The sequence below is a fragment of the Pyrus communis genome, chromosome 6 (genome assembly GCF_963583255.1).
Source record: "Pyrus communis chromosome 6, drPyrComm1.1, whole genome shotgun sequence".
Classification (NCBI taxonomy): domain Eukaryota; kingdom Viridiplantae; phylum Streptophyta; class Magnoliopsida; order Rosales; family Rosaceae; genus Pyrus; species Pyrus communis.
This window is the reverse complement of record NC_084808.1, coordinates 20,669,540-20,692,039: the sequence shown is the minus strand read 5'-3', so window position 1 is coordinate 20,692,039 and position 22,500 is coordinate 20,669,540. Positions and strand designations below refer to the sequence as shown.

At 39.0% G+C, this 22,500-nt stretch overlaps 4 protein-coding genes across 4 annotated transcripts; 1 reads left to right on the top strand and 3 right to left on the bottom strand.

Annotated features, from left to right (window-relative positions):
* The first annotated feature begins 1,066 nt into the window (after positions 1-1,066).
* Positions 1,067-4,091, top strand: LOC137737455 (receptor-like protein kinase ANXUR1). The gene has a single exon (XM_068476932.1). It carries the CDS (start codon positions 1,241-1,243, stop codon positions 3,821-3,823), a length of 2,583 nt encoding a protein of 860 aa, XP_068333033.1. The 5' UTR covers positions 1,067-1,240; the 3' UTR covers positions 3,824-4,091.
* A 1,969-nt stretch (positions 4,092-6,060) lies between these two features.
* Positions 6,061-9,844, bottom strand: LOC137737327 (protein high chlorophyll fluorescent 107). Its single transcript, XM_068476774.1, has 8 exons — positions 9,326-9,844; positions 9,071-9,214; positions 8,411-8,716; positions 8,236-8,295; positions 7,792-8,037; positions 7,277-7,387; positions 6,866-7,042; positions 6,061-6,739 (listed from the first exon to the last, which is right to left on the bottom strand). Exons 1-8 carry the CDS (start codon positions 9,842-9,844, stop codon positions 6,413-6,415), a joined length of 1,890 nt encoding a protein of 629 aa, XP_068332875.1. The 3' UTR covers positions 6,061-6,412.
* Positions 9,845-11,480: 1,636 nt separating this feature from the next.
* On the bottom strand, positions 11,481-17,712 carry LOC137737622 (FIP1[III]-like protein). The gene is made up of 9 exons (XM_068477158.1): positions 17,195-17,712; positions 16,880-17,001; positions 16,596-16,722; positions 16,291-16,356; positions 16,054-16,188; positions 15,866-15,967; positions 15,600-15,784; positions 13,763-15,485; positions 11,481-12,235 (listed from the first exon to the last, which is right to left on the bottom strand). The coding sequence occupies exons 1-9, from the start codon at positions 17,573-17,575 to the stop codon at positions 11,690-11,692; spliced, it is 3,387 nt and encodes a 1,128-aa protein (XP_068333259.1). The 5' UTR covers positions 17,576-17,712; the 3' UTR covers positions 11,481-11,689.
* Positions 17,713-18,498: 786 nt separating this feature from the next.
* LOC137736201 (uncharacterized) lies at positions 18,499-22,490 on the bottom strand. The gene is made up of 13 exons (XM_068475523.1): positions 22,225-22,490; positions 21,929-22,115; positions 21,771-21,843; positions 21,511-21,661; positions 21,300-21,403; positions 21,036-21,176; positions 20,819-20,960; positions 20,601-20,744; positions 20,110-20,270; positions 19,929-20,003; positions 19,616-19,754; positions 18,888-19,160; positions 18,499-18,735 (listed from the first exon to the last, which is right to left on the bottom strand). Exons 1-13 carry the CDS (start codon positions 22,471-22,473, stop codon positions 18,580-18,582), a joined length of 1,995 nt encoding a protein of 664 aa, XP_068331624.1. The 5' UTR covers positions 22,474-22,490; the 3' UTR covers positions 18,499-18,579.
* Between the last annotated feature and the right edge of the window lie 10 nt (positions 22,491-22,500).

Here is a 22,500-nt window from a genome sequence, read left to right as displayed (position 1 = left end):
GGAAACTTACAGTATCGAGTGTAGTGGTGGACCTAGTGGAAATGGCACTTTGGTTACAGAAAAGTGTTAATTCGTTAAACACATTTGTCACGGTTCCGTGTGGAAGTCCTACATAATTCATAATAGTTATTGGTTCCGGTGGTGGTACTGGTAGTGATGGTGGCCGTGGCGTTCGGTTCTCTCTTAAAAACAGACTATAAAAGTTGCTCGACTACTAAGAGATATATTATATAGTTGTACTCACGTTGAAGGCATTTATCAAAATTGTTAACGTGAGAAAATATTTAAGAAAGGATTAAGAAACATCTCTTGTTTTTTTTAATAGGTAAGTATTTCAATGGGACTTTTCTCGACTATTTTTCTCCTTATTTGATAATGTGTTTTGTGCTTAAATATTGTATACATGTTCATGTAGTCATCATAGGAAGCTGGCTCACCTCCTTTATATATGGAACAACACATTTGTAGAAAAATGATTTCTACGCACAATTTTTCTTCTCATGCACACTGATATTTATTCTAATATCTAAATCGAATAAAACACGAACCATTCAGTACTATCATATAGTAATATTACTCTTCATTTAAAAGTGAGCTGAACTCTTCATTTCTTTAAGATAAAAATATTAAAGTACTAAAAAATAAATATCGAATAAAGCACGAGTACCAATGAACATAAATAAGTATGAGTGTGCAAAAGAAAAAAAAGATGTGCAGTAATTATTTACCCATTTATATCCCAACAATCTAAATGCATCACCACCCAAAGCTAACCTAAAGAAACGCCAAGGCAGTCAATACCAAAGAGCATTTACCGTTTCTCTCTCTTGCCCCGTTACTCTCTAACCAGTAACAACCCCTCCTATCCTAACGTTCCCGTTAGACCCTGGCCAAAAAACCTCCCTCACAAAAAAAGGAACAAAAAAAACGAAAGAGAAATGCAGAAAAAATGAAAGCAAAACACAGTTTGGTTTTATAATTCTTGCTTCCTCCTGAAAATCCCAGGTAAATTTTCAATCTGTACCTTTGAATGAAGCAAAAAAAAGCAGATCTAGATTCAGTCAAACTATTGTAATTGAATTGAGCCCTCGAGAAGTCCATTTTGTACAGGAAAACATTTTCTCTTACTGTTCTTGTTCTCCTGTACTATTTTTTTTTTTTCCTGTGTCCTACATCGATCTCTTCCTCCCTCACCTTTCAGTTCCTGAATCTCCCATCAAAAGGGTTTCTCTTTCCAGCTATGATCTCCAAAACCCACATTTTAATTTCTCTGATCATATTATCCTTCTCCTTAAACGCCATTCATGTTCTCAGCAAAGACACTGGCTCTGAATCTTACGTCATTGCTTGCGGCTCTTCAAGCGGCGGCACCGACTCCGACGGCCGCAGATGGGTACCAGATTCCCGGTTTCTTTCATCCTCGGAGAATTCAAAGACTGCGACGGCGCAATACCAAGATCCTTCTCTGCCTTCCCAAATCCCGTACATGTCTGCAAGAATTTTCAACTCTGCAGCATCCTACAAGTTTTTTGTTTCCCCACGGCAGCGCCTTCTGGTTCGGCTCCATTTTTATCCGTCTTCCTACGACGGCCTCGACGCTTCGAACTCGTATTTCGACGTGATCGCAAACGGGTTTTCTCTCCTTCGCAATTTCAGCGCCGCCATTACAACCCAAGCTCTCACGCAGGCCTACATCATGAGAGAATTCTCACTCGTTCCCGCCCAATCCGGCAATCTCAACATTACATTCGTACCCTCGTCGCAACATGATAAGTCCTATGCTTTTGTCAATGGCATTGAGGTAATTTCGATGCCGGCCGAGATGTTTCAGCCAGCGAACATGATCGGGTTTCAGGACCAAACCATCGATGTACAAAGCTCTTCCCTTCAGACAATGTTTAGGCTCAATGTCGGTGGACAGTTTATTCCGACAAGAAATGATTCGGGGCTGACAAGAACATGGTACGACGATTCGCCGTACTTGTTCGGTGCAGCATTTGGAGTCACATTTCAGGCTGAGAAAAATGTTAGCATAAAATATCCTAGTAATTTGCCGGAGTACATTGCTCCTCCCAACGTCTACGGCACTGCGCGATCGATGGGACCGAATTCGAAACTCAATCAGAATTACAATCTCACATGGGTTTTCACCGTTGATGCAAATTTCACATATGTTGCTAGGTTACATTTCTGTGAGCTTCAACTCACCAGGATTAATCAGAGGGTGTTTGATATTTTTCTCAACAACCAAACAGCGCAGCAGACTGCGGACGTTATTGCTTGGTCAGGGTCCATAGGAGTGCCGGTTTACAAGGATTATGCAACTTTTGTTAATGACAGAGATGGTGACGAAGAAATATGGGTGGCATTGCATCCATCTGTGTCGGAGAAACCAGAGTACTATGATTCAATTCTTAATGGTTTGGAGATCTTTAAGCTCAATGATACGCGTGGGAATTTAGCCGGTCCCAATCCTGTGCCATCTAAGATGCTTCAAGACGCTGAGGCTGCTGCAGCAAGTAATTTTTCTCCACCAGCAGGGTCCAAGAGCAAGGGTGAAGTAATTGGAATAGCTGGCGGGGCTGCTGGCGGCGCGGCTGTGGTTGCGGCATTGTGCATTGCTGTGTACATAAAGAAGAAGAGAAAGAGTGGAATGGATCCCGGGATGGGCAATTGGTTGCCTCTTTATGGTAACTCTAACACATCAACTATTTCGGGCAAGAGTAACACAGGTAGCAGCCATCTTTCGAGCCTGGCTGCAGGTCTTTGCAGGCATTTCTCATTGCCTGAGATCAAACATGGCACCAAGAATTTTGACGAATCTCAAGTTATTGGGGTTGGAGGATTTGGGAAGGTTTACAAAGGCATTATTGATGGAGGCACCAAAGTGGCTATTAAAAGATCAAATCCATCTTCAGAGCAAGGTGTTCATGAGTTCCAAACAGAAATCGAGATGCTTTCAAAGCTCAGGCACAGGCATTTAGTCTCTTTGATTGGTTTTTGCGAAGAGGACGGCGAGATGATTCTGGTTTATGATTACATGGCTAATGGGACTCTAAGGGAGCATTTGTACAAGAGCAAAAATCCTTCCTTGTCATGGAAGCAAAGGTTGGAAATTTGCATTGGAGCTGCTAGGGGACTGCATTATCTTCACACTGGTGCAAGATACACCATCATCCACAGAGATGTGAAAACCACAAACATATTGTTGGATGAGAATTGGGTAGCTAAAGTCTCTGACTTTGGGCTATCAAAAACAGGTCCTAATCTTCACCAAACCCATGTGAGTACAATGGTGAAGGGCAGCTTTGGGTACTTGGACCCCGAATATTTTCGGAGGCAACAACTGACGGAAAAATCTGATGTTTACTCATTTGGGGTAGTCTTGTTTGAGGTCTTGTGTGCAAGGCCGGCCCTCAATGCTTCATTGCCTAAGGAGCAAGTTAGTCTTGCAGATTGGGCAATACATTGTCTAAAAAAGGGAATTCTCTTCGAAATTATTGATCCACATCTCAAGTCAGGGCCGCCTATTAATCCTGAGTGCTTGAAAAAGTTTGCGGAGACAGCTGAGAAATGCTTAGCTGATCATGGACTCGAACGCCCTTCGATGGGGGACGTGCTTTGGAACCTTGAGTTTGCTCTTCAACTGCATGAAAACCCTGATGGAGAAGCAGTTGCTGCTCAAGATAAAGCAAATGATGCTTATGCTATGCACAATGCCACACTGACAATTGAGGAAGAGACCGTTTCAAGTGAGGCTACGGTCGATGACTTAAACACAAGTGCAGTTTTTTCACAAATAGTGAATCCAAGAGGAAGATGAGAGAGACTATGCATATCAGTTACCACTTTTTTTCTGTGTTTTATTTTGTCTAGGAATTTTGTTTTGTAGGCTGTGTTCTAATATTATATATTATGCCTCTTCAATTCGGTTTTTCACCTTGATAGATATGAGAATAGAGGATTGAAACTATCACAGAAATTTTTTGGGGGATACGATGCATGCCTTGTAAATTATATTCCAGCACACTTTATTAGGTTGAAGCCTTCGTTAGATCTTGTTTTGGTTTCTGTACCTGAAGGAAAAGAATGGGGGAAATAAATTGTTCCAGTCTTCAAAATCAAATTATATCCTAGACTCTCTAGACTCTAGTCTCAACTCTCAATTGTAATAAACTTGGAACAGTTGCAAATATTATTTGTCACCTCCTCTAGCTGATAAATTGTTCGAAGTGGCTTTTTTCAAAAGTGCTTGATACAATCCAATCAACAATAAAAAAAAATTTACATATATAGATGCCCAACAAAGAAGTACAAGAATTGAACAAAGTACTAAAACTTGCTGAATTGGTGCATGTCAATTTATAAATTCTGACTTTTACTTAAATTCCAAGTTTATTTTCTTCGTCCAAATCTCCAGACATGAGAAAAGAAAATTTTCTTGGCATATAATGGTTTAGGGTTTTATTTTTTCTTCTTCTTATGGTTTTAGTTTTTTTTAGGATAACCGCTGTTTTAAACAATAGAAAATCGAAGTGCATACATGAGAAGCGACTAATTAGTGCAAGAAAGATTTAAAGGTCATGAAAACTAAGCACAGGGATCGAATTGATCGAGAGTTCCGACAAAATAAAGAATATAGAGTAGCAAAAAGAAAGAAACTACAGGAACAACAAAAATATTTAGGGTTTGAGAAACCTTAATTAAAAAAAAGCTACTTAACAAAAGTGCTAACACTTCAAAAATTATAAACTTACAAGAAATCTGGAAGTAAAATGGGTCGAAAAGATAAACCACATAAAGAAATTTACCGGAGAATGATAGGTAGGAGAGGATAGCAAAACAATTTGGGTCATATTCTGTTAAACCTTGGTTTATATATATCCCAGGAATTATGGAACATTACTTGGCACATAATTCACTGCCTTCAAAACATCCCTGGTTTGGTCTTCTGTGATTAATTCTTGGGACTGAATCCGGCTGTCCGCTATCTTCCTGATCTGAATCGTGATTCTTGCTCCAACTCTGAGATTTTCTTCCTTACTTGGACTCCAAGACACGTGGATACTTTCCTATGTAATTTTTCAGAAAAACTAATGAAAATGGCTTGAAAATTTTGAGTTTTAACGATAAGGACAAAATAAAAGGTAAAGTGAATAGTACCATGATTGGCTTTTTAGTGTAAAAATGTAGTTTTTTGTTAAAATGAATAGTATTGAAAGCTTTTCTTTAAAATTCCTTAATTTTTCAGCAGTTTCCTTCCATTACTGTTTTCTTTTTTCGTTAAGACAGATGGGTCGAAGTTGAATAGTGAGTAAAAAACGTGGAAATTACTGTAAAGGGAAACTTGAATTTTTATTATTTTTTAAATGATGAGTGAGTTGATTTGAAATAAGTAAAATTTGAGTCATCCACAATAATATAATTTTAAACTCACGATTTATAATATTGTCAAATGAGAAAGGTTAAGAAGATTTTTTCAAAAGTAAGACTTTGCCACCTCATTTTTTATATAATATTTTATAATGCTGGGGCGAGAATTAATGTTAAATTGTGAGGAGGTAAAGAGTCTATAAAGAGTCTCACGTTAAGAGAATTTTCTTCGCATTTTTCTTGGTGGATTTAGACCTAATATGAAAAATAATTATTAGGGTCACTCATCATAGTTTAAACGTAATGAGAAACAAGAACGCATCTAGCTGTTTATGTGGTACCATCAAAAGATTCAGTCATTAATTAATCGTGTATATATATATATATGTGTGTGTGTGTGTATTGATTTACTTGCATGGTTATACTTGTTTATCATCTCATCAGTGTGGTACACTCCACCAACAATGCATGGTTTACTAATTAGAATCACTCATTGGAATCATGTGTGCTCATTGACAACAGAATGACCAAAAGAAATTGATCAATTAGCTATGATCTAACGGTAGTCCTCTTTTATTAATTGATTGGAGAAGATTATAAATTCGATTCACGCATATGCATGGGCAGTATATTATACATAAATAATTCGATAACTGGGTGTGACTAATCCAACTGTGACGACGTAACTTTGTTGCGTAAACCCCAATTTAAAATGGTATTGCTATTGATGTTGTCCAGTAAATTACAAGGGCCCCGACAGAATAAAATCCCAATTCAAGCTTTGAGTCGAGAGATATGAAATATACAAAGCGAACCCTCAAATTTCATGCTACAAATTAATCACAGAGGCCATAGGAAGGAGGCCTCTTAATTTATCCCCAGTATATATACTGCAACCGGTTTTCAGTGGGAGATTGCAGGGTCACATGAATCCTATATACGATTCAAATGCTCTACCTTTTCTGTACTCGAAGATCCCTCTGGAGATCCTCTCCATCTTTTGTAACAGGTTCTCCTTTGGCAAATCTCACTACAATGCTCACACTCTACTTCTGTTTACCGGAAAAGGCCGCGAGGTCACCATCTGAACTTCTAGCTTTGATGGGTCTAGAGATAACTTTTCCTTAACAAATGCATCCACATCAAACCCACTCTCGCTTTCCATGTCATTGCTATTAGAGGAAGGGCTGATTGGTTCTTCATCGATGTTACTTTCATTTGCTCCAACTATTGTTCGCAAAGCGTCCTGTTGCATTTCTTTTGAACTCTGGTCCAACCTCAAGATATTCTTTATACGTTCAAGGGCCGGATCTATGATGTCTAAGAATCCCATAACCCATGAAGCATCATCTACAACTTCAGTACGCTGTTGCAAGAAACCAAAAAAGAGTGTTCAATGTTGAGGGCCTGAAGCCTTCCAAGACTTGCATCCCAAACAACTAGCCTTTTCACGTGTAAGATGCAGTAACCTAGCTAATTAGTGAGTACTAACCTGTTGGAAATAGAGGTCGCGAATTTCCTCTGCCCGTACAGCGTTTCCTTGATTTTCCTCTAATGATGCCCATGTCATCCATGTGACATAACTCTGAGAATTTATATTAAGGGAGGACCTAAATAATCTCCTGGCGGCTGATAGGTTACCAACTCTCTGTTCTAGAACTCCCCAAGCCTGCCACACAAACAGATGGTCATTGCCTAAAGCCTTCATAATCATACATGTGGATAACGTTGCAATGACATTGATCTATGTTTCATCTTTAAGAATATTGCTTCTTATGTGTCGTTGCTAATCCTTTTGCTAACAATCATGATAGAAAGGACGCGAAGGAAGTTTCATTAAAAACTTAGCTGAACATTCTATATAGTATATATAAGATACCAGAAACCTAATTACGGTCATTACCTGTAGGCAACGAGCAGCAGTTTCACTAGTTGAGTTAATAGACAACGCTTTTTGATACAATTTCCTTGCTGTCTCTATGTTTCCTTCTTTCCATTCCATCCACCCCCAAGCCTAAACATCCGAAGATTTTGCAATCAATGAATTAGTTTTGTGCTAAATTCAATGATGCATGTATGCACAAACAAGCCCTGTAATCCTAAAGATACTTCTATCAGGTTTTATCAGCAAGTAGTCAATGCATAAAAGAGGGAAATCACTTTTCTTTTGTACAAAGAAATTATGATGTTGTATGAAAGAAAGATAAAAAGGAATGTCATGGTAAGCAACAAGAAGATGTAAGTCACTTTATGCAGGCAACAAAACGCCCAATAAATTAGCGGTATACAAGTCACAGATTCCACTTGTATCATTCACAAACATAATTTATCAGGCCGGTCATATCAAACAAATAAAATTGCATCAGGTTTATGATTTACGATCAAACTCAGATCTCTGTACTGATAAGAGAGTCATACCGTCCACACTGGTTGATGCCTTGGATCCAACTCAGATGCTCTCCTGAACAACTGCCGAGCAAGATTCGCGGTTGAGTTTTTATATTCCAATAAAGCAAGGGACTGAAGGAGAACTGGATCCCTTGGATTGAGTGCATGACCAATCTTTAAAAGCTTTCTTGCCTTGTTAACATTACCTATATTAATTTCAAACATTCCCCAAACGTGCCATGCAAACCTATTCTTGGGGCTTGCCTGTATCGATTTCTACAGATAGAGGTGGAAAACATTAAAATCAACCCTGGAAACACAGAACATAAAACGAAAAAACTAACACAGCCAATTTAGTAACTAAATCATTCTAAATTTCTGAGAAAAAAATACTGCTGCAAAGTCCTAATCTACGATGAAAAGGACCTGATCGACATGCATGACCTTTTTGACAATTTACTAATAAAAAATCACCTCGAAGAGTTGCCTGGCAGCACGATTGTTTTCTTGTTGCATCTCCAACTGAGCCCATGCCTGTATCGTAAGAATTGGACAAATTACTACAAGAAAAAAATTTCAACAGACCAGAATAGAAATGAAAAGTTACTTTGTAACTGAGAAGCCTGTGTGCAAGAAAATGCTGACTTACAAGCCAACTGGCACAGCTTTTGGGATTGCACCTAGTAGCCTGGCTGAACAAATACCGAGCCTGCTCATAGCGATTTGCTTTAGCTTCCAGCAATGCAAGTGTCTGATATACGTACTCATTCCCGCCACAAAATTTTAGACCTTTAGCAAGCAGATGCCTGGCCTTTTTGATATTTCCCTGCTTTAGCTCTAGAACTCCCCACCCATGCCAGGCAGCAATGTGTTTCTTATCAGCAACCGTGGCTGCATCAAATAATTCTCTAGCCCTTCTTACGTTTCCCATCTTAGTTTCCAAAACAGCCCAGCACTGTAAAAAACCACCTCAATTAATGAAATCAATCAATCAATCAATCAATCCTAGCAAGATCTATTCCCAAATATAGTTCCCAACAAGATTCTTTCGGACGCTTACAAGAAACAACGGAATGCCTGATTTGTTCATATCCATAAAGAATCAACAACTAAATCATTCACCAATTCAGGCAGTACCTCCATCTTTCGTAGTGAATGTAAGCCGCTCATCTTAACAAAACCCGAAAACTAACATGCATCAATAGCCATTGGTCATAATCAATGAAGTTCCAGACTTGTATGTTTCCATTTTTCCAAGATGAATAACAAATTGCAGAGAGTTCACTTCGGAAAAACAAAGAAAACCCACCTGCCAAATGTATGGATTTTCTCCTTGAGTAGCTTGGCACCCTTTCTCATACACAGCTCGAGCTTCCGCAGTCTTCGATTGTTTGCTCAACGCCTTCCCCAATGCCACATAAGCTCTCCCATCTTCCGGCCAATAATATATACACTTTCGCAAACCAAAAAACAAATCAAACAGAGCATTACCAATCAAGCACTCCAAAAATATTCAAACTTGCATTTTCACAAACACTTTCCCAAACTCCATATCCATACATACCTTCTCAAGTATCTGCTCCGCTTCCGCGTACCGGAAGTTCCTCGTCAAGATCTTAGCTCTGTATAACGCCAAGTCCAAGTTCACCGCCAACGGCTTCTCCTTCACGCCCGACTCCGCAGCCTCCGGCTCGAATATCGGCATCTTCTTCGCCAGCTCGGCAAGCCCTGCGTCGAGGACAGTAGTTGCCGCACCGCCAGCATCTCCCTCGCCGGAGACCTCCATCGCCGGCCGGCGAACCACGAGCTCACGTTTCGCGGACTCTGTCTCCGGAGGGACGTCATTACTCTGGCTCTCGGTCGAAACGGTGGCGTTTACGGGGAACGGGTCGAGGACTGGGGTAGGGGAGTCCCGGGAAGAGCAGCGGGGAGGCGGAGGGGCAGGGAGGGAATAGGAGGAGGAGTGGAGGGGCAAAGTGGGGATCCGGAAGGTGAATTTGGAGAGGGGGTTAGGGGTTTGGGAGGCGGAGAAGAGAGAGAAGTTGGGGGGGTTGGAGGAGGAGGGAGAAGAGAGAAGGTGCATTTCTGTGACTCTGTCTGTGCGTGTTTTAACGGATTAAACCGTATTGTATGATCCACGTTGAAACCGCGAATGTGAGGCGGGTAGAGGAAGAATGCTGTCTGTATAATTACTATTATATCCTTATAGCCGTGGACGTGCGCACTTTTGGACCCTACAAATTTCTCTTGTATTAAAAAAATAACAAAAACCAAACTAAAAAAGGTATTTCTTCTCTTTTGATTTGTGCTTAAGCACATGAGAGTTTAATAGATTTTGAATGGAGTAATAAAAAATTTAGAATGATAAATCGGCTTATAGCATGAATCAAGTGAACAAACAACAACTGAAAATTTTGGTGCATATTAAGCTTTGTTTTATGCTAGACAAACTTTGAAGTTTTAGATGATAAACTGGTATAAAATTCAACTGGCACATTATTTAATGTTAGTTAATCTAAAAAGTTGGATTTCGAATAAAAATTTAATGACGATTTAAGCACCTTTTTTACTTGGGATATGAACGATAATATTTTTATTTTTTTTCATTTTTTGTGGCTGGGGAGATTTGAATGAGATTAACGATTCTTGCATTACAAGCTAGTGTTTTTTTAGCAAATGAGTGTTGCGATTTTCAGTAAAGTTTATATGAAGTTACTAGATTATATCATTTTGTTATAGTTTCTTGAGATTTCATGTTCGAAAGGATATTTTAGTCAATTGGAATTTCCAGAAGAGCGATCTCAAAACTAGCGGTCACCGGGTACCAGCTTCCTCCAAGTGAGACTACATATACTTAAGTTGAGTAGACTGGTCTACACTTTGCCACGTTTCCACTCTTTTTCCTGTGGTTCTGATGAGGACAGATTTGTTATGCTACGTGGAACCCCCTCATTGGTCAGTTTTTTAAAGATCAGATTGTGCATCCGACAAAAACAACCCAAAATCTGAACATGCGAGCGTGGGTTACTAGGTAGAACTCTTTGCGGTTGCTTTTCTACATGGCCACGTATCCGGAAAGCTCAGTGTAATCCGATGAGATCAAAATATAATTCGTCTCGTTTTTTGGTAAAAGGCGTTGTACAAGATGACATTGGTAGAGTGTCTTACCCAAGTTTTTTTAATGTAGTCGGATTAAGTTTTTCAACGTAACCAGACATATATTACCTATTAGTCTCTCTTACATCACATAAAATATATGATCGCTTTTTCTAGGTCTCATTTTCTTCCATTTAAAGCATGATCGGTCATAAAATCAAACTGTAAGGAGTAACCTGTATATAGCGGGACGGTGGCTCACAAAACCATTTAGAAGATTTTCGCAAGAACAAAATGTCAAATATGAAATAAAAGTTAGCTTGAGCTTGTATGCCATAACAAAATAAACAACCAGCTACAAAGCTTGCGTACAGGCAAGAACGATATTAGAGTGAATGGCATCAGTCTGCATTCTGCATAAAAAAAACGTGACGAATTCGAGCAAAAAATTCATGAACATGATGTTTGGCCATCTGCAATTGATCATCACCATCACTTTTTCAAAGAAATAAGATTGTATGAGAAACTAAGTAACCGAAAGCAGCGACTCCTACGAAATTGTACAAATCCTCAAAAATGAATCACCATGGGAGATTATTATTATTATTATTATTATTATTATACCAATGAACCTTTTTACAGGTAGGGAAAATGTCAGTACATTTAGATATCAAATCTTTCCTCCAATTTCAATGAAAGAGGAAGGCAAATTAAATTTCTAACCTGATTCTTCATCTTGATTGCTGAGTTGTGTTTTATATTTTATTGACCTGCTTCAAATAGCACAAGTCATCCTGTCGAAGACTTCAATCACAAGTCTCCTAAACAGCCTCTAACCGCCCCACCGCCTCTTTCGGCTTGGCCTATGCAACTGTGCTTCAGCTGTTTCAACTAGAAGATCAATCTCAGGCTTGGACAACTTGTCTGGCTCTTTTTTCAGGGTGATTGGCTCCTTAAAGCGCTCCCCACGTTTCTCCATTTTTGCCTTCGTCGCAAGAATCCTTTGGTTGTCGTATCCTTCTGCAACCTTGTCCCCACTGGAACCAATTTCTCCACAGAATCTTCGCCTATTCACATTCTGAGCTGCTGATGAATACTCAGAAGCATGTTTTCTCTGTAAGGGATGTGCCGTCTTGAGGTCTTCTGTTAGAGTCTGGCCCGCTTCAGCATCCAAATCACCATTTTCAGCTATAACTGGAAACTTATCGAGCCCTTTTGTATTTATTTGGTTGCGTCCAACTTTTCGGGTGTTAAATTGGACTGCCCTTACCTTCTCATATTGACTACAATCCGCTAAGGTTGTCTGCTCACCACCATCCATATTTTCCAGCATACCATTGCGAATCAAAGTTCCACGTTTGTGGCTTCTTACAGAGGACTGCAGCGTAAAGCAAGGAAATGTTACACTTATGTAAAATATTAGTCAACTAAACAGTAAAACAGACGATTGGAAACATGCAGCAGAATGAACCATCAACAAAATTCCAGCTAGTTCCAAGTATGATGTAAAAGACTTCAAACTAAGGAAATATCACACGGGCCCTGCAACATCCGTTAAAATGTCTTCAAATAGGTGGGAGATGTAAAAGACTTCAAACTAAGGTAAATAAAATGAGAGGACTATTCAATAAGTATCACTTGTGTTCAAAGGACATCTAATGAATCAAATCCAGGAGACGGGAACTTTCCTTTTTCCCTTTGATACTGAGATTTGATGTAAGAAACACGAATATTTGATTTTCACATTGAATATTCAGTTGCTACTTGGTAGGAAACTGCCTAACAAGGATTAAGAGCTGTAAATTGTCGGTGCATTGCAGGAATACTCGGATAATAGAAAAAGTAAAGAGCATGACTGCCAATAGGACATTAGCCATAGTTTGAAGTACAAATTAACAGAGCATGGAAATAGCAAAGAGACAAAGGTTCAACTTTTTGACAGCAAGAAAGAAAGAATCTCAATAAATAAAGAATGAAAGACAAAAGCTAAATAAGGGAGAATCCCTCCCGTTTTCTTCTTCAACTGGGTATGTGCCCAAAAGGAGTCCCACAACTACTGATGAGAAGAATTAAAATAATTGCAGACTAATATTGAAATCACATTAACCCAATGGTGTTACAAAGAAGACCAAAGTTTTCAGATCAAATGAACCCTAAAAATCAAAACACAAACAAACATGGAAATAAGAACATGAAATTGTACAAAATATGAGAGATAAATGAGAGATAAATATGAAAACCACCCACAACTATAACAGTAGCATGTGATGATAGGTAGTGTGGAAAAACAGCCAAATTTGAAAAGAAACAAAAGAATAAAATAACAATGCATGTTGGATTCATGCAAATTTGCAACCTTAAATACTAAAGATTCTGCTGACTTGAACAATATCTCAAGTAACACGCATTGTTATCATATATCATCCAATATAAAACACCTATTTTATTCAAATATTTTACCACCATGTTTTGATTTGCAAGGTGTAAAGCAGTCTCTTTTACTTGTCAACCTCCATGAAATCAACAAGCATGACAAGGCTACTTTACCCTGAAATTCGTGACAGATAACGAGGAATTGGAAAGTATAGAAGATTCTACAATAATGCATTGATGATGGACTGGGAACCTTATTCCCCCAACTTACATGCTTGAGACACTGGACCTAGAAGGCCTTCCTAATGGGAACCAACACTTAAGAACATATAGGCAACACATTACTAAACAGAGAGGAAAGTAAAAATACGATATAAGAGGAAAGGAAACAAAAAAATAGAGAAAAGAAAAGAGCAAAAATGCAATGAGATAGCATTAAAAAGAATAAGAAAGGATTGCTCAACTCTTGTCGAGCACTCATATATACAAGTTCAATGATACAAGGTTTCACCTTGGGTTCCCCCAACCGTACCTTTCCTTCCCCAACAACCAAGTCAATCGAACCTCTGCAGCTCAGGGCCGTCCGCTCATGCTTACCGATATACATCTTAGAACTACTATTAATACAGTTAGCACTACTTCCTTTTCTCATCAATTCTAATCTATCCTGCTCTGGTAGCATAACATGCATTGCATCATTGTAGGAACCATATTTAGCATGAAATTTGTCATGTCTTACATATTTCTGATATGAAAGGGATGACTTCTCAGAATACAATTTATCACCACGGCACCTGACAGTTAACTGATCCTCAGTCCAGTGTAGGACTTCAGATCGCCAGTTAGATCTTCTCCACTTAAATTGATCACTCGGATAAATGATGTCATCAATTTCATCAGCATTATAACGATTATCAAACCAATTACTCTCTTTGAATTCAGCAGAGTATGTTTCTCTAGCATTTCTCCAATATCTTTCATCAGTTGCTTTTGTGCGAGAAACATCAATTCTTGGTGATAGGGAATCAATCCACCTTCCTTCATCACCTGCGTATGATTCTTTGTAAGACTGATCGAACAAATATTGATTCTCTCCATGTCTGCAATATTCATCTTCAATTTTCTCAGAACATGAATCATCCCAATTAAATTTGGGACTGTCAACATATCCACCCCTTCCCCCGGAGTGTTGTAATTCTCTCCTGAGCCGAGGAAACTGCCCTTCATCAAATTCATCCAAATTATTCATTCTTCGATCAGTGAATGAAGCACATTTCCTAAATTTTTCTCCCACAAAGTCATCTTCACGTTTATAACCGAAACAGCCACCACCATGGATGGGTATTTTCTGAAACTGCAGTTTCTTGGCATTCCTTCTAAATTGAGCATCCCTTTCTTCAACAGTGTGTGGGGAATAACTGGAATGCCACCCCCTGGACTCCCTGCTCGAGAGAGGACTCCTCTCCTTAGTGAATCGTGTTCTTCCAAAACGATGCCAATCTCTAACCCTATCTTCACAAAAATACTCCGTTTCATTCCAGTTTTTTCTGAAATATGGATCTAGCTTGTCTTGGATCTTGTGATTACCTTTTCTATCCACATAATTTGTTTTAGCGGTATGAACATGGTTGTCGGCATATCTCCTAGATTCGTTATAATCTGAAATATCTTCTCTATCACTATAGCCAAAATCTCGCAGAATTTTCTTCTGTCTGCTATAATTCAATGAGCTATCCCTGTCATAAAGATCCTCCATTTCCGAGGTGAGGGACGCATCATTATCATCATCTTTAATGTGAATCTTTGGTTCAACAACACTGTGAAGCCTCCTTTTCTGATGCTTATTCTCCTTTCGAGCATGACTTTTACGTGTGGAATATTTTTTTATATCAACTATTGTTCTCTTGATGCCATTGCTTTTCGAGTTCTCAAAAGATGATGTGACAGGAGTATGAATATCTTCTGGATCAAAACAAACACCATTCTTTGATGCTTTAGAATCACTTCCAAAACAGGATGAAGTGGGGCTAAGTTGATCGTCATCACCAAATGATAATTGTGCTTCCATCAGGCATTGATCGGCATACAAAGTATCCTTGCCAACACTGTCCTTTGTTTTATTTGCAATTTCAGTAGTCTCCAATGAGACAGCATTCCCCTGAATTTGGTCATACCCATCCAGATCAACGACCTGGTTATTTCTTTGATCAGAATCTATTGTCATTGGACAAGTGGCACTGATCCTCGGGGAACACCTGACGATATCAGGGAAAACTATATGAATTATGCCTTCAGAAATTGTAATTAAATTTATATATGGAACCTAATAATTGAATTATTTAGGGCTCCACATATAACAGAATACAAACCTGTCTGATCTTCTTGTGTTCCCTTCTGGAGTTCCTACCAATAAATCATCTTCTTTGGCAGGAATAATTCGGTTGCCATTTGCATTTAATTCTCCATTACCAGATGCCTCATGTGCAGTAAGATTTGTATGGCCCTGTTCCTCACCAGAGTTTGAGGTTTCCTCAGTGCCATCCTGCACCGCAATCTGCCCAATCAATCAATTAGGGATAACTTAATGTAAGGTAGATGCAACAAATCCATCTGACAATTCAAAGTGACAGCCAACCTGTATCACAACATCAGAATCCAAACTACGTGGATGCCTACTATCAAAAGATGGTTGGCGTTCAACCATACTATCTTCAACCTGAATTGCTCTTCCTTTTGGCTGAAGAAATCAAAAGCCAAGTCATAACCATCTCAACCAAGTTTCTAAATACAAGAATCAGAGAATAGTAATAAACTGTGACATACTAGTTCCAACTCTCTGAAACTGGAATCAGAATCTCTAGATAGAGGCGGAGCAAACTTCGTTGGTCCAGCATTGTTCGTTTCTTTATAAATAGTTTCCTGGGAGAATTTCTCATACGCAGATCCAGCTTCTTTTGCCTATTTTATGTAAGGAAGATATTAGTGGACATGTCAACACGTAAAATTTGAACAAGTGTTATGGTGATATAATAAGATCCTCAAAAAATTCGAACAAATAACCTGATAAAATTTTGACGCTTTTGAGACAGGGATCCCAAACTGCATAGATGTTAACCATAGTTGTTCCTGCAATGCATTTTAAGTATTAGGATTTTATTTACTCAGACCTGTGTTAAAAGAAAACAAATGAGAACCGGTTGGCCATATCACAAGACCATTAACGGCACAGCACAGCATAGAAAGTTTTGGGAAAAAACTTTTTCAACTTGCCAGAACATCTAAATGGGATCTAGAAGACTAGAACGGACACTATTTTTACACCATAAATTTCTTTGGGACGATAAGCATGGCATTATTTCAGTTACCAGGGAGATGCAGTACTGTTTCCAACAGTCCTCGTTCAAACCAAAATTGAAATAATCTGTTACATCAACTCCAGGATACTTCCATGGCTTCTCCTCAAATGATTCAATGTTTACATCAAGTATTGTCCTGGAAAAGAGAAAACAAGGACGCTAATGTGTCATAGTCCAGTTCAGTATTACTCTAAAACCGTCATTTTTAAGAAGCTTCAAACTGTAGCCAAAATTCCCAATTATACAAAATTGGGTTTGTGCAATATTTAAAATTTTGTTTGTAACTTACTAACCTATACCAAGGAAGTCTGAAACCATATCTATTTTGAGCCACCATTTGATTAGGGGGATCACAAATACAACTAATCTGAGAGCTCGACCCCTTGTGTTGATAGCACATACTATTATCATGGTACTGCACAAAGCAGAAAGCACAAAGAACCAAGCATCTATGAATATGAAAAATAGTAATCATCATCTATGAACATCTAGTTCTGTAAGCAGAAAGATATCGATTATACATAAAGATTCCGAATACTTGAACTCTCTGTAACCAAAGATTGAAAATTACTCGTTTCAAGTTAATTTAGACAAAAATAAGATACTACCTTATACTCTTTCGTAGGCGGAAAACCATCATCACCCTCATCCTCATGCTCATCATTCTTCACTCGCCCTCGGCCGCCATTTGGAAACACTTTGCCCTCACAGTCCTCATCATTCAGCACTATTTTCAGGTCATCCTCGCTATCACTTTCATTGAAGTCCTCATCCTCCTCCAAAGCCGAAACTTTCTCACCCAACTCCTCGCAGACAGAATCGGGTTTCTTCGAATCGGAGCCAGGACTAGCGTTTTTCGCCTTTCCATTATCATCACTTACATCTTCTGTGTAAAAGAGAGCGAAGTCTGCTACGCCATTGATGGCCAAATTGGCCTGCGCTTCAACGCCTGCATACAAATCCCCGAAATCATCGTCGAAATCCTCCATAATTTACAAACCCTGGAATTGAAGAGGGAAAACTGTGCTAGGGTTTTGCCTGACGGTGATGGAAAACCGCCGTTGGGGACGAAATGATAAGCTTGGATGCTTTGATGAACAAAAGACTGGAGCTTGAAGTGCTTGCTGTGACTAAAACCCCCCCTTAAACCCTGAATCCCTAAAACCCTAGTACGGCCAATTATTATTTTTAGTTATTTTCCTTTAACGGGCTTTTACAAATTTTGGCCCGCCTAAAATAACAAGCCTCATCACCTAAGCAAATTGCTAATACATGTTTGTATGGTGCTCAAGTGAACAATACTACTCACAATCAAGATGGCAAGGAAGATGCAAACAAACTCTAATGTTGACACGACAATATCCGTAAAGATCTATTCGTTCTTGTAAAAGAAATGGACTTATTCATTTTCAATACGACTCTATAAACTTTAATATGAACACGCTGTTTTCGTACAGTAACGTGTCGTGTACAACTCTTTCAGAAATTATAAAGGTAACTGTCATGCCTTCTGCTTTCATTATAACACGGTCAAATATACCATTACAAAAGTGCCCATTACGTCTTTTGTTTCCATTATAACACGGTCAAATATATCACTAAATATATCTTGAATTTTACGATGGATTTGATTTTCATTATGTTCTCACACAATAGTAACTAACCAAATTTTAACTCTAATTTTTCATTTTTATATACAACGATAATTCATGCCAATAGATGAAAGTTTTCAATTAAGTCACAAAACAGAGCCATCATAATAATGTTTAATAGAAACTCGTCATCCACAAACTTCAAACCTAAAAAATCTCAACGGTTCATTTTCCACTATTTGTGCAAGTTAAGGATAGTTTTTGAACCGTTGGTCCGTTTTTCTAAAATCTTTTCCACTTCATTTGCACCAAAAACATATCAATTTCTTATTATACTTTGCTCATACAAAATTGAACTACCTACTCGACGATTAAAAATATTACATCTTCAAGCCAACGAATTATTCATTGTTCAATGCCCGAGTGATCTCCCATGAGACGCCTTCAATTTCTTGCATAAGAGCATCACTGCCTTCACAACCCCCCCGCTTGCAGTTAACAATCGCGACCGTGAATCGCTCTTTCGCTAATGAAGCCAGATACATATCTTGTTCATCCTGGGATACAGAGCAAAATTTTAGATCAATAAGAACTTCGCATACACCAAAAACTAGAAGCGTTTTCTCAACAAAACATCAATACAGATCAAAAAATTAAGGACCCAAGAGGAGATCCTTGTGACTCGATTGTAAAAGCGACATAGGATTACCTCAGGCAGTTCATGGAATTCGTCAGGAGATATTTGCAGCAACTCTGCAGCAGCATGACCAGTACACCACCCAAAAACCTTCCCACTCTCGTCTGCAAGAGTGACTTTCAGGTGGAAAGTGCGGATAACTTCAGCGCAACAGTTGTCATTACAGAAGCTACACTCCATAACCCCATTGGGGTGCTCAATAACGAAATGGCCACACGTGGTATGTGAAAATCTTGTACTGACATTGGACTGAGCCCCCAGCCAAACTGCCCAAACCTGAACTATCTGTCCACATGATAACCGATAACTAAACATCCAATGTACCAAGAGAACTGATTCAAAGAAGGGATGCAAGGTAATTTTGTCTTAAAGTTACAGAACTATTAATCCTTTATATTTTAGGTGTAGTTTTTCTACTAGTTTTGTATGAGCGGTTGGGTGTTGGTGTACTGATAATAATTACAAAACCAATGCAGGAGCACACTCAGCAGTCAGGCCTACCAATCTACCATCGTTCCTCGATTCCAAACTATATTTTGGAAACAAAGTTGTGATAAACTGGCCAACGTTTGCTATTGATAGGCCCGAACACGAAGAGAAGCTGAATATAAAGGCCAGTGAACATAGTAGATTAACAGCAGAAAATTCAGGAGTATAGACAAGCGAATACATACAGAAACTTAAGTCAAATGTTCTACCATGGCTACTAGCCAAAAATTAAGTTCATGCAAATCCCGTACCTGCGTGCAGCTACCCTGGCTGGATAGATCAGCGAGTCTTGACAACTTACGAAGACAAGATGAATTTAGTAATGCTGGCAAGCAACTGAGGTTGAAGAAAGAAGCTCCAGCACTGTTCTCGAACCATGATGCTTCCAAGCTGCCAAGCAAATATGTTTAAATGGAAACCAAACTAAACCACATATCTAGAAACAAATCAGAAAGTGTCTAAACAAAAAATACAAGCTGACTTATTGCCAACATTAGAAAAAACGTTAACCAGCCTACATACTGACATCAGAGGTGACTAATTGTGATTCTTGAATAAGCTCACCACTTCCGCTTTGTCATAGAGCATGTCAGGCCTGATATGTACACTGTGTGACCAAGGCTTAACCTTCCAAGCGACCTAGGAAATAAATACATAGAAGCAAAATCAGCATTATATATGTAAACATTATAATCAGGGAAGGGACAGTAAAACCATCTGTATTCAATTAACTAATTCTCCATACCAATTCTTCACAAAATGCAACTTTGCCCAAATTGGTCCGGTGGTATCTTCAATTCTCAAGGGGAAGACTGCTTCTGCGGTATGTTTTTCTTTGACAATATTGGTAACAACACCATAAAGACTGACACCAGTCATCTTGTCACGAAGGCCAGAAACAAATGACTGCAAAACTTCACAAGCAAGAGATGTTAATAAAAATTAAGAACAAATGGTAAAAAGAGCATCAGGACAGGCAGTTGATTTCACATGAACTTGGGTGATTTATTAGCTAGTAGATAAGAGCATGATAGGTTTACATGAATGGATCAGGACATTAAAGATAATTCCTGAAGAATCATAGTATGACTTAGATACACTAGGGACCAGTGCAAAAGTTATATCTAATGCACTCCTTTAGAAGCACAATACTCGTAGCTTCTAACAGAAATTAAATTAGAGGCACAGCTAAATAGCAGTCAATAAAATGAGGAAGTATAATAGAAGGAAACTCACTCGGAAAGGATAGCTACTGAAGTCAATAGACCCATGTGAATCACAGGGCAAGGAAACTTGAGAAACTTGTGGACCCTGACTGGGATCTATTGTGCTCAGAAGTCTTGACCCTTGATACCGATTTGGTGTCAGTGCTACACATACCTGATTAGTACAGAAATTAGTCTGCAGCACTTCAAGTGATAACCGAATTAGTAAAACGACGATAAATGACTTACTTGCTCCTCATGTTGAATGAAAGGCACCAAAAACAATTGCGTTGCACTACCAAATTCAAGGCAAACTTCACCACTTGTTTCGATACCACTATCTATAGCTCTAGAGACATATGGTTTATCCAGTGCAAGCATACTTCCCACACTGAAGAAATTGAATTATGGACATAATAAGGAACAAGTATTAAAAAAAAATATGAATTCTAGTGCAAGAGTTTACCTCAAAAGATTGGCCAGGACAATCTGATCACCCCACAGCAGAAATTGTAGCTTGACATCATCATCGTTAACAAGAGTAATTTGTTTTCTCTGTAAAGTTCCAAACTTCCCATGAACTTCCAGTGGCCCAATAGATTCAATTCTACGTATAAATAGGAAAAGCAAGGTAAGTGGTTCACCACCACGCACAATTTAACCCCACGAAACACCTCTATACCTCATAGAACATCTTGATTTATAAAAATATAAAGAAAATTTATCTAACCTTGCATACAATGAATAAGGGACATCTTTATTAGCTGCAGAAATTGAAGAGAATGAATCTGAATAAAACTTAGCTCCTATCAACAATGAATCACCATCATCATCCTACATTAGTGAAGACAACAAGGAAATGTAAGAGAAAAATTTATAAAATCATCCCCAAACCTTTTCCCAACCGCAAGGCACTGAAGAAGTCCAACAGTAAAAGTTACCTCATCTAGCAATATCACTAGATATTCCGTTGGCAACAACCGCGGATAGCTAGATCCTCCTCCGGTGGCAGGACGAAGATAGCACCCAGTGAGGAAGATCTCCCTCCCCTTCTTCAGAATCCCATTACGGGGATCTACTAAGTCACAGTACCTGCAGGCACAAAAATTCAAGATTTTGGTTTCGGATTAAACTTCCAATGTAATTGTAATTTGCAAATACACATATAAAAGCAGTAGACTCCAAGATTTCGGGTAATTACCGGCGGTGGAGATAAATGTCAATGGTATTGGAGCTCCAGTAATCCCCCAAGGAAAGCATATGGATGTTGGTACCTGAGAAAATAAAAAATACTAATTTCAACAACAAATGCAAACAAAAATCACGTTGCACACTGAAATTTTCGACACAAAAGACTACCCGGAAGAACAAAAGCCTCCACAACAACGGCCTCCAAAACACTACTCAATGACAAGAAATTCTTCTCATAAATGGAGTCAATCGTCACGGTGTTCGGAAGCTTCCTCCTCTTATGCTTCTTCCTCAACTGCTTCACGCATTCTGGCATCTTCTTCTGAGGCCTGTCCCTACGCTGCTCGCTCCACGCCTATCAAAAACCAAACACAAACTCTCATATTATTCCTTTCTTTCATTTCCCCACATTTCTCGGCAACCAAACAGAGAGAGAGAGAGAGGAATTCGATTAAGGGCAGTACCTGGGCGAGGTCTGAGAGCAGAATCGCGGTGGTGACGCCGCTGGAGTAGGCGCTGCAAGTCTTGAGGATCCGAGAGGCGGTCCAGTTCCAGCTGGGTCGAGTACTGGTCTCCGCTCCGTTTTGATTCGGATCCAGATTTTCGTCCGTTTCGGGCGAGAGGACGGACCTGGCGTAATCGATGAATTTGAGAAGCGGATCTTCGTGGCCTTTCTGCTCATCGATGTCCATGGCCGAGTTGATTGAGTTCATTTTCGCTGAGTTTACAACTCGCCCTGC

Bases quoted from the DNA above. Each gene is read 5' to 3' on its own strand.
- LOC137737455 (XM_068476932.1), top strand. From the start codon at position 1,241: ATGATCTCCAAAACCCACATTTTAATTTCTCTGATCATATTATCCTTC.
- LOC137737327 (XM_068476774.1), bottom strand. From the start codon at position 9,844: ATGCACCTTCTCTCTTCTCCCTCCTCCTCCAACCCCCCCAACTTCTCT. The intron at 8,296-8,410 runs GTAAGTCAGCAT...CTTACGATACAG, and splicing joins AAAGCTGTGCCAGTTGGCTT to GCATGGGCTCAGTTGGAGAT. The intron at 8,038-8,235 runs GTGATTTTTTAT...CTCTATCTGTAG, and splicing joins CTGCCAGGCAACTCTTCGAG to AAATCGATACAGGCAAGCCC.
- LOC137737622 (XM_068477158.1), bottom strand. From the start codon at position 17,575: ATGGAGGATTTCGACGATGATTTCGGGGATTTGTATGCAGGCGTTGAA. The intron at 16,723-16,879 runs GTTAGTAAGTTA...TCTCTTTTCCAG, and splicing joins TTCAGACTTCCTTGGTATAG to GACAATACTTGATGTAAACA. The intron at 15,486-15,599 runs GTTTGTATTCTG...TGATATCGTCAG, and splicing joins AACACAAGAAGATCAGACAG to GTGTTCCCCGAGGATCAGTG.
- LOC137736201 (XM_068475523.1), bottom strand. From the start codon at position 22,473: ATGAACTCAATCAACTCGGCCATGGACATCGATGAGCAGAAAGGCCAC. The intron at 21,844-21,928 runs GTAGTCTTTTGT...TTATTTTCTCAG, and splicing joins GGAGGCTTTTGTTCTTCCGG to GTACCAACATCCATATGCTT. The intron at 20,271-20,600 runs GTGAGTTTCCTT...GAAGTTTTGCAG, and splicing joins TCAGTAGCTATCCTTTCCGA to TCATTTGTTTCTGGCCTTCG.